Below are 11,004 nucleotides of genomic sequence, written 5' to 3' on the forward strand. Positions count from 1 at the left end.
CCTCCCACACTCCAAAAACATACTGGTAGGTGATTAGATTGTGAGCTCCATGGGGACAGGGACTGATCTGACAAGCTCTGTGCAGCGCTGTGTAATCTGTGTGCAATATATAAATAAAGAATAATTATTATTATGAAAGAAGATAAATATGAAAGATGATAGAGATTTCTAGAACTATAGAGTAGATGATTGATGTATACAGTAGATGGATATGAGAGCTAAATACAGGAGAAGAGAAATAGACGATTGATTGCAAAGAAGAGAAAAAGCGAGATATATAAATGGTCGGATTATAGGAGATAGATAGCTAGACACATAGATGTATAGGGGGATATTTATCAGGATCTCTGCGCACCGCCAGTGGCACAGAGGCCCTGAAATAATCGCAAATGCTAGCTTTTGCGATTATTTTCCCCAATCCGCCACCTTCACGCCAGTGGGGCGTGAAGGGGGGGCGCGGCCGGCCGAGGGGGGGGGGGCGGCGCGGCCGGACGGGAGTGGGCCAGCGCGGGGCGTTACTGTCCCCGCGCCTGCGCACTCGCTGCTGCCGGCGACTTTTCATACGTGAAAAGTCGCCGGTTGCGTTTTTTTCTGCGCCAGGCCCTGCTGCGCAACTGGCAGCCTGATACATCAAGAGGCAGAAGCCTCTTCATGTATCTGGCTGCGAATTTGCAGCGGCGGGGCTATCATACGCTGGCGCACGAGCACCAGCGTATGATAAATATCCCCCATAGACAGGAAATGGATTAGAAGCATCTTCACCCAGGAATTCAACCAAGGGGTATTAACCCTTTCAATGGGCATTTCTGGATATTTTGTCGCGTTATTGGCCAGAGTATTTTTTTTTATACAATTTTGACGTTTACAAATAAAATCGAAATTACAGCAAAAAGAATTAAAGTAAACCCCAACAAACCACAGATTTTCTGAAAGCAGACACTTGCCCCGTTTTCAAAAGTGTGCTAAAGAGTTTATAGACTTAGGCGCCTTCATGCAATTTTGAGTTAAACTGAAACGTTTTATAAAAAATACTCAAAGAGAACCTACCACCACAAATCTACCTATAAAGGTAGATGGGTTGGTAGGTGGATCAATGGGATGTGAGGATAGACCTTTTAAGGGCTAATCCTCACGTCCCTGCACTTTTTTGTTAACTTTTATTAGACTAGTATGGAAATTTTGTTATGCGGCTACTGGGGCGTGGAGTAGCCGCGCCATGTAACCTCAGTTGCGGCCCCGGTAGCCTCTTTTCCCCCTCCTACTCACCATGTTCGGCGCGCAGCTCTTCGTAGCTGCGCGCCCTCGTCTGACGATCCTGCCGTCTGCGCATGCGCAGAACAGCGGTCACTGCTCCGAAGTCGGGGTTGCACAGGCGTGGGCCTGCTGTTCTGCGCATGCGCAGACGGCAGGATCATCGGAGGAGGGCGCGCAGCTACGAGGAGCTACGCTGAAGATGTTGAGTAGGAGGGGAAAAGAGGCTACTGGGGCGTGGAGTAGCCGCCTCGTGTAACCTCAGATGCGGCTACTCCATGCCCCAGTAGCCGCATAAGAAAATTTCCATACAAGTCTAATTAAAGTTAACAAAAAAGTGCAGGGACGTGAGGATTAGCCCTTAAAAGGTCTATCCTCACGTTCCATTGATCCACCTACCACCCGATCTACCTTTATAGGTAGATTTGTGGTGGTAGGTGCCCTTTAAAATTTGACTTTGATGGCCAAAAATGTGCTCCAAACCGCTTCCTAGCCAAACAAAAAATGTCAAAACGCAACGCAATTAGCAACATAGAAACAGAGGGCCACAAGAGGTTTTTAAATGCATCCAGAACGCAAGTAGGAGGGGGTTTGCCAAAACCCCTCCCACTTGCGTTTTGGATGCGTTTAAAAATGTGAGAAGGCGCCTAGAAGGGCCAAAAAGAAATACATTTAAATGGAAGAGTAACTGGGGGGAGTCTTTCCCAATTAGTCAAAAACGCAACAAAAATCGCAACGTGTCAACGTTGTCTGAGTATCACAACTGGTAATTATTGAATATATCATTCATCTCCTTTATTAATACTGACCAAACATCACTATCATTGTAAGTGATGATAATAATCCGGTATAAAAGGGTCAAGCTCAGTGTCTGGAGCAGAGGAAACTACACGTACGGCTCTGCGTCCTGTCTATGAGACCCTTTATCAGCTCTAGTGTATATGTAGTGTATATGATAACGCTGTAATCATTGCCTGTGGTGACTATGAGCCTGACAGCAGCGCATTACCTTCCTACTACGCATGCGCCGCCCGGCGTCAACATGGCAGACTACACGTGCTTATGGGCGGAAGTGCGTGCTACCTCTTTCCGGTTTGCTCTGCTCAGTTGTGGAGAAGCCATGGACGGCACAGAGTGAGTACAATCCGCCGCCATCAGCGCCCGCGTCACATTCTGGCGATGATCAAGTGCAGTGAGGCGGCCGTGGCGGGAGGGGGCATGCCGGGAATGTTAGTGAGGGAGGTGGAGGAGTGACATGTCAGCCTGTGGTGTGAGAGGCTCCGACAGCCAATAGGACAGCGCGACTCAGCTTCTGCACTTAAAGTTGCGCCTGAGAAGTCTCTCCTGATTGGTGTGTGTGAGCTGCGGGCCCAAGGTAATCGCCACCTTTCTGTATCGTCCCCTGTTGGGGGGTGGCACCTGTCTGCGGGTGTTTATAGGGTGTAAGGAGACAGTGGGTGCTATCCTTACTGATACCCAGTGTTTATATAGGGGTAGTGAATGTGGAGAGTCCCCTTATACACAGGGAGCGGCTGGTCCTGTCTGGGCGCCTGCTACGCCGCATCTAAACTGAGGGTTTGTTACATTGTTTCATCTCGATGTGAAGGGGCTCACAAACTAATCACCTACCAGTATGTTTCGGAGTGTGGGAGGAAACCGGAGGACCCGGAGGAAACCAACGCAATAACGAGAGAATATACAAACGAATGTTGACCCTGGGACTTTAACCCCGATCCCCAGCGCTGCAAGGCTGTAATACTAACCACTAAGCCACCGTGCTGCCCAATATGATAAGTCCCGGCTGTCACCATAAAACTTCTTTTGCAGTGGGCGCCACATGTTCTACGTGGGAAGGGTTTTTATTTCTGGATTACTAAAGTCTCATTCTCTTCTTAGATCTCGGAAACTTCCTCGTGTCCCAGAGAATCTTCTGAAGAGGAGGAAGAAATACCAGGGACTTAAAGCTGCGGAGGCCAAGAGGGCGCTAGAAGAGAAGAGGAAGGTGAGTGACCTGTGCACGGGGCATTTGGGACCCCCGGTCTAAGGGGCGCTTCTAGGTGTTGGACCACCACTCATCAGCAAACCTCAGCACGACCCCTGAGGAATGTATCAGCTGCATGATATGGCTGTTATTATTATGAGACCCCAGAAGGTCGCTACTGCTCCCCATGTTTAGGAGGTGTCGCTTCTGTTCTGCTCTTATCACTGGTCTCCATCTTGTGGAGCTGATTACATCCCCTTTATGCCTGTCTGACCCTGACCCCCCGTGGGGGGGGGGGGGGTGAATGCCAGGGGGCACCTGTCAGCAGTAATAGACCTCAGCAACCACCAACCATATGTAACAAACTGAGGCACATCTACTAAGGGCTTTGCACCAGTTTTCTGACTGACTTTGCACCAGTTTTCTGACTGACTTTGCACCAGTTTTCTGACTGACTTTGCACCAGTTTTCTGACTGACTTTGCACCAGTTTTCTGACTGACTTTGCACCAGTTTTCTGACTGACTTTGCACATTCTTTTAGGTGTAAACTCTTTGCACAGGTATATAAGAAGTGTCTGTGCCGCACGTGACCCTTTTGTGGCACAGTTCCGCTAATCTTCAGATTAGGGGGCGTCCGGTGCTCAGTCGGACCATGCGCCACATTTAACATGCAAAAAGTTGGTGAAGTCTGTCGGCCAGTGCAGGGAAGAGACAGATTCATGATTTCACGTTCTTGATGAATCTGGCGCACCCGGCATTATACATGGAAAGAGAACCTTTAGCAAAGTTTAACACATTCTTGGTAAATGTGCCCCAATGTGTTCAGCTGCTTGACAACATACTGGTAGTGGTTTATTTGGTCCATTTTCTGCTGGCAGGTTCCCTTTAAGATGAGATGCGAATAAGTGTACGCACTTACGGTTTGGGCCTGTTGATCATGTGGTTATACGATCAGCTAGATATAGAAATCTGTGAGCAAAATATCTGCAGTCTTCTTCCTCCGTAGTCATGAAGCTGGTGATGGAAGACACGTTGGTAGCGGCAAGCTTTATTTGTACATTCCAAAGGCTAAAATGAATAGTAATGGGGTAAAAGTACATATGTTGGGGAAGCTTTATCCTATGGACATACCGTATTTTTTAGATTATAAGGCGCACAAAAAATCCTTTGATTTTCTCAGAAATCAAAGGTGCGCCTTATAGTCCAGTGCGCCTTATATATGAACCGTACTTACAGTTGCCTTGTACTGTGCACAGGTCTGCCACCTGCTGGTCATTCATCCTTATAATCTGGTGTGCCTTATAGTCCTGAAAATATGGTACAGTGAATGAGTATTCACTTTTTGACATGTTCGCCTTGTACACAGTAATATACTCCATTAGATTCCATATTTACAACAATTCGGATACATATATGTAATGGGCTGCTCGTATGGGTAAATGAAGAGCAGTGTGTCTTGCAATAGTTCACGTTATACAACAGCTGGCAGTGATTCCCACTTAGTTTGCCGTGGTTCACACACTGTATCTCCTTTGTCACTGTGATTAGTACAAGCTCAGAATTATGTAGGACTTGCTTGTAATTGAGGATCAAATCGGAGGTGGCCGCCTTGGAGAAATGTCTCGCCCACAATGAGATGTGAATGGGCGCGTACATGCCGGCGTATAGGGGACCGCTGATCTGTTGTGGACTTGGTGTTCTGCTCGTGTGTCCTGGAGGTGACTTATCAGGTGTTCCGAGGCGTTGCTACAAATCTCTAACTATGGACGTTGTGCATGTATTAGTATTCATCCTTGTATCGGCACAGAGTTCTGTTGTAGGTCCGGTGTTGGTGATCTAGGACCAGGTATCTCAGTGAGAGATGGTTATCGGCTACTCTGGGGCCGCCTTTTGCATAATTGTAAAAAGAATGGACACAAATTGCACATTTGGAAGCGACTGTCGGGACTGAATGGACTGATGCAAAGTTTCCATGTTGTTCCTTTTCCTATGGATAGAGTATAATGTACTGATTCCGGATTTATACTTTTTCACCCGCCCTCCCACAGCTCCAGCCTGGAAAACAGATAAAGTTCAAACGTTTAGAAAGTTTTGTCCGTGACTCCAGAAGAAAGCTGAGAGATGACTGCAGGATACGTCGAATGAAGATCTACAGGAAGAAAATCCCCAACATCTCCAATGAGAAGCTTGCCTTTGTCGTCAGAATTACAGAGTACGTAGCGGCTGTGTTAGAGGCCTTCTCCTACCCTCACTGGTGACTCCTCATGTAGCTTCATCTTCTCTCTCTCCCCTCTCAGTATTCGGGGTGTGAACCGGCCCGTTATGAAAATCCTGAAATTCTTCAGACTGACGAAGATTTTCTCGGGAGTATTTTTGAAGCTGACGCCAGAAACACTGCAGATGATACAAGTGATTGAGCCCTACGTGGCATGGGGGTAAGTTGTATTGTGTGTGGACCCCCAAGGTTCAGGATGATGTGTAACGCCAATGAGCCGACACTATGGGAGCAGCAGAGATACTTGGGCGCTCTGCCAAGCAATGTCCAATAGTATTTAATATAGTGGCGGGTTGGAGACTCGACCAATTGGTGAGAACGAGATCCCAGGGCTTGTGATCATTGGTGGTCTGTTCTTATGTCTATTGCTGGTATAGTAATATAAAGGCTGTGTGTGTACCACTGATTGGCTTCAGGAAAAGTTCAAATAATCCTGCAAAAAAAAAAAAAAAAGCAGGAAACAAGTTAAATCACATAGGAAGTAGGCACAACGTATGAATACAATGCCATAAAAGCATTGTGTGGCACAGCTATAATTGTACTGATGCAATGAGCAAGCAAAATCTTTCTGTACTGGGAGAGGTAAAAATCTATCACGCAAAATGTCAGCTCTTTCTATAAAGTGTATTCAAAAGGGAGTCACCAGAGTTTACCCCATTAAACTCCTGGGCCAGGAATTCTAGAAAGAGCATTTTATACCTAACATGATGGAGTAGTATTCATCCTCTTATGAGATATCTCATCCTTTTGCCAAAAATGCAAGGTAATTTTTTCCTGAGACGAGTCAAGTTTAGAGGCTGCAGTGGGAGTGTCTCTTCAGACGCCACGATCTTTGGTACTTAAGTATGTAGAGATATTCTGCTGGTGTCACATTAAAGATGTCAATATCGGCAATTGAAGAAATAGTCAGGAACTGGATCTTTATCTGAAGCTCACACAAAACTTTGTATCCAACTGCCTGCATCTCCAGTTCTTTAAAGAAAAAAAAATTGGAGGCCGGGAGGGAGTTGGTTAAAAAAAAAAAAAACATTTACTTACCTCTGCGGTCCCTCCCAGTGCAAGCAAACGGGCACAGAATCTGCGCTGTGTTCAGCTTCCATCTGGCCGAGGTAGCCAGCCATGCGCACTAGTCCTGCATTATACAGCGCTGGGAATAGGGACAGGTGGGCGTGGCCAGCCGGAAGCTGAACTCAGCGCGACTTCTGCGCCTCTGTTTGCATGAGACCTGATAGACGTCAGCAGGAAGCCGGAGGAACCGCGGAGGTAAGTAAATGTTTGTTTTTTGTTTTTTTACCAGCCAGCTGTTTTTGTTTTTTTTTTTTTTACGCTCGCGGACAACCCCTTTAACATGACACCAGCGCCTGCCTTGCATGAGCAGCATATATTGTCCTGCTGTTGAAGGGGTGTCCTGCTGTGGCTGAATACTGTACATTGGTATTATTATAGCAATGCAGAGATTTTATAGCATTTGACCCAGCTTTTACTTTGCAGAATTCCAAACTTGAAATCTGTACGAGAACTCATCCTGAAGCGCGGAGAAGCCGTAGTGAACGGCAAGAAGAAGCCCCTGACGGACAACATGATGATAGAAGAGCATCTCGGTGAGGGTCACACTATATTATACATCAGCGTCCCTTGTGTCTCACCCCACTGACTAGATACTGGATACGTAGAAAGCTGATTGGCTGATACTAGCAGCATCAATCACATTTTTACAAATCATTTGGCCACGCCTCCTTGTTTTCAAATGCTTTTTAAATTTGGGAGTGATGATAAATGTTACTACAAAGTGTATAGATATTTTGGGGAGCTGGTACCGCTATGGTCTGAATGTTTGTGGCTCCTGTTATCCTGACACTTTTTTTTTTTTTTTTTTCCCTTCCATCTTAGGGAAATATGGAATTATCTGCCTGGAAGATATCATCCATGAACTGCACTCAGCTGGAGACCACTTCATACCCGTCAATAAGTTCTTGTGCCCCTTCCAGCTGTCAATATCCCGGCACGCTGGCATTAACAGGAAAGGTTATCTCACGGAAGTTGGCGATCCCGGAAACAGAGGCGCGGGCATTAACCAGCTCATACGACAGCTCAACTAGAGGTGAGGAGACTGCTGGGAATGCAGGGAGCAGGAGGGAATATCCCTCTTATACCAGCATATTATCCAGAGCTGTAGATGCATGTTAGAGGTATTTACCGCATTTTGGCTGTAAATCCACCTTGGACACTCTCACCTTGACCCCATGGGGGGCTGCATCCAGCATATCCTGTTAAAGGAAATGATCCATATGAATGCAGTATTGTCCAGGCACACTAACCATGTTTGTGTCCCATGACACGGGATCCGTTCTTCCTTCATCTCCTAATATCTTCGTTTTGGAGAAAAATCATCTTCTAAAATTGTGCAAATGAGGCTCAGGGGTCCCTTCTGGCTCCCTCATCTGATAATTATTCACAGCCCAGTACAGAGTACTTCCAACATCCTCCCTCCATCAGCCAGAGAGTCAGTGACTATTAGCAGATGACCAAGCTAGAAGGAGCTTGTCTGACGTAGAAAGGAGCCCCTGGGGCTCATTTGCATAGTTTAAAATGACAAGCTTCTCCATAACAAGCCTATTAGAAGATAAGGGAGGAACAAATCCTGTTTCAGGGGACACACAGCAGCGTATCAGTGTGCTTGGTGTACAATACTGCATCCATGTGGTACATTTCCTATAAGAGGCCGATGCAGTCATGAAGTGATCAGATTCGGATCTGCAGTGTTTGGGTCTCCTTCTAGATACCCCCCTTGCCTGGAGCTCTTTGTGAACCTGCCACTCGTTGTATTAGTGAAAAATGTGGTGACAGGTTCTATTAAGTGAGAGTCGCCCTTTAACCTCTAGAAAAAGGCAACGCCCACATTTTGGTGTCAGCACTGTTAGTGGGGGAAGGGGGGGTGAGCATTCAAGTACCTTAACCCCCGACCTTCAGGTTTGGCTGAGATGGAACCATTCCTACTCATGACCCCAATGTTTGTCCTGCCTTTTGTAATAACTGGTGAGGATCCCATGTACTGACTGTGTATCTTGTGCTTCTCCTTCAGGTGGTCTCTATTTTTGGAGGAGCTCCCTTTGGAACGTGACTTTTACTTCAGACGCTTGTAGAGCATAATGTACATAGACTGCGGGACCCCTGACTACTGCCCCCCTCAGCCTCTGACCTGACACCTTGTACAGGCTGGGAATTGACTGTAGCGCTGGCTCCTGCCGATCTCTTCCCATGGGAATGGTTCATCTGCACGGCCCATGTATATACGTGTGATGGGATTGATCAAGTGTTTTTTTTTTCAATCTGCCCCCTTTAATTTAAAGTTTATATGTACAAATTTTTGGACGAGTTTGTTTAAATAAAGTAACGTTTATACAGAAGAGTGAATGTTTCAGACTAAACTCCAATAATTAAGTTTCGGTCATTTCAAGGGGTTGTTCTGGGTGGTGGGGACACTTGATATTGATGACCCAATCCCTAGTACACTCATAATATTGGATCAGTGTGAGTCTATAGAGCAACAATAGGATGTTCTCTGCGGTGGATGAGGCCCTCATGTGGCCGGTGCACAGCATGAACATGTTATTGGTGTATAGACATTGCACCCCCACTGCTCTTATATCCGTGACCTGCTTTAAGTTTAGGTTAATAATATGAAAATCTCCTTAAAGGGGTTGAGCACTTTTCAATAACTCTCTACATTTATATGTACTTGTGTCTCTGCTTCCTTACCCTGTTCTCTCCATGCTGCCATCTACATCCTGGAGAATAGCTCCCATCCCTTGCATGAGACTGTGGTGGCGTTGGGGAGCACATTCAGTGACCAACTGCTTCACCCCAAATGTGAAAGGGAGCGATATCGTAAGTCATTCCTCCCCGCTGCCATCAGGCCCAAACAGAAGTAACCTGCGCCCCCCCCCCCCCCACCTAACCAGTCCCTGCAGGTCCCATCCACAGACTAAACATCAAACTGCCGATCATTGCTTGTCTCTTTTTTTTTTTTGTCTTTTTATCCCCCTTTTTGTTCATTTATCCCTAATATTGTTGTTGTCATAGTTTGTACTTCACTCTCTGTCCCCTCTCTGCTGCTGTAACGCTGTGAATTTCCCCACTGTGGGACTAATAAAGGATTATCTTATCTTATCCATGGAAAAGCCATCACTGGCTCCAAGTACAATCCTCTTCCTTTACGGACGAGCTATAGATCTACATTACTGACCCCAATTCCTCTTCTTTGATTATTGAGTTGTTTGGGTTTCTTGTTGGTCAAAATCCAAATCTCTGAATGTTTGTCTAATCCCCCCCCCCCTCCAATGCTTTCCCTGCTCCAGACCAATTTTTTTTCCTGGTCACTCAGAGGTATTAAATATTTCTCTTTTAACCTTAACCTTTCCACTGTGCAACTATGGGACATGTTCTATATTTTGACATTTTCTGTTGGCAGCCACTGGAGAGGGTAGGGGTGAGGAGCGCTCGCCCACCCGGCTGTGTGCTGGCCCGGGTCATGACCAGAGCAAGTGTTCATGTGCAAGGGGTCTAATCCTGAGATTCGAGACGTTATGTTTGTGGTTTAGGGGTCCTACACCTACTGATGGGATTCACTTAAGACCATAGAAACTCCATAAGGGCCATTAGAGGGGTGACTTCTCAGTAGTATGAAATATGTTTAGTACAGTATTTTCACATGGAGGCAGTGACTCCTACCTGGGAGTCCAGAGGTGGGAATACTGTCATGTCATGTAATCTTGGAGCCCCGGGGAAAGGTATTTAATAACCAGAGGAGAGAGACCACGATATAACTGAGCATGGTGGGCAGGGGGGCCACGATATAACTGAGCAGGGGGGCCACGATATAACTGAGCATGGAGGGCAGGGGGGCCACGATATAACTGAGCATGGAGGGCAGGGGGGCCACGATATAACTGAGCATGGAGGGCAGGGGGGCCACGATATGACTGAGCAGGGGGGCCACGATATGACTGAGCAGGGGGGCCACGATATGACTGAGCAGGGGGGCCACGATATGACTGAGCAGGGGGGCCACGATATGACTGAGCAGGGGGGCCACGATATGACTGAGCAGGGGGGCCACGATATGACTGAGCAGGGGGGCCACGATATGACTGAGCAGGGGGGCCACGATATGACTGAGCAGGGGGGCCACGATATGACTGAGCAGGGGGGCCACGATATGACTGAGCAGGGGGGCCACGATATGACTGAGCATGGAGGGCCACGATATGACTGAGCATGGAGGGCCACGATATGACTGAGCATGGAGGGCAGGGGGGGCCACGATATGACTGAGCATGGAGGGCAGGGGGGGCCACGATATGACTGAGCATGGAGGGCAGGGGGGGCCACGATATGACTGAGCATGGAGGGCAGGGGGGGCCACGATATGACTGAGCATGGAGGGCAGGGGGGGCCACGATATGACTGAGCATGGAGGGCAGGGGGGGCCACGAT

General features: G+C 47.3%; 1 protein-coding gene across 1 annotated transcript; it reads left to right on the forward strand.

The window, feature by feature from the left end:
* Positions 1-2,225: 2,225 nt before the first annotated feature.
* Positions 2,226-8,915, forward strand: RPL7L1 (ribosomal protein L7 like 1). Its single transcript, XM_072130398.1, has 7 exons — positions 2,226-2,385; positions 3,148-3,253; positions 5,282-5,445; positions 5,531-5,668; positions 7,000-7,109; positions 7,399-7,609; positions 8,591-8,915. Exons 1-6 carry the CDS (start codon positions 2,237-2,239, stop codon positions 7,605-7,607), a joined length of 876 nt encoding a protein of 291 aa, XP_071986499.1. The 5' UTR covers positions 2,226-2,236; the 3' UTR covers positions 7,608-7,609; positions 8,591-8,915.
* Positions 8,916-11,004: the final 2,089 nt, after the last annotated feature.

The sequence above is a fragment of the Engystomops pustulosus genome, chromosome 11 (assembly GCF_040894005.1).
Source record: "Engystomops pustulosus chromosome 11, aEngPut4.maternal, whole genome shotgun sequence".
NCBI lineage: Eukaryota > Metazoa > Chordata > Amphibia > Anura > Leptodactylidae > Engystomops > Engystomops pustulosus.

Bases quoted from the DNA above. Each gene is read 5' to 3' on its own strand.
- RPL7L1 (XM_072130398.1), top strand. From the start codon at position 2,237: ATGAGCCTGACAGCAGCGCATTACCTTCCTACTACGCATGCGCCGCCC. The intron at 2,386-3,147 runs GTGAGTACAATC...TTCTCTTCTTAG, and splicing joins GAAGCCATGGACGGCACAGA to ATCTCGGAAACTTCCTCGTG. The intron at 7,110-7,398 runs GTGAGGGTCACA...CTTCCATCTTAG, and splicing joins GATGATAGAAGAGCATCTCG to GGAAATATGGAATTATCTGC.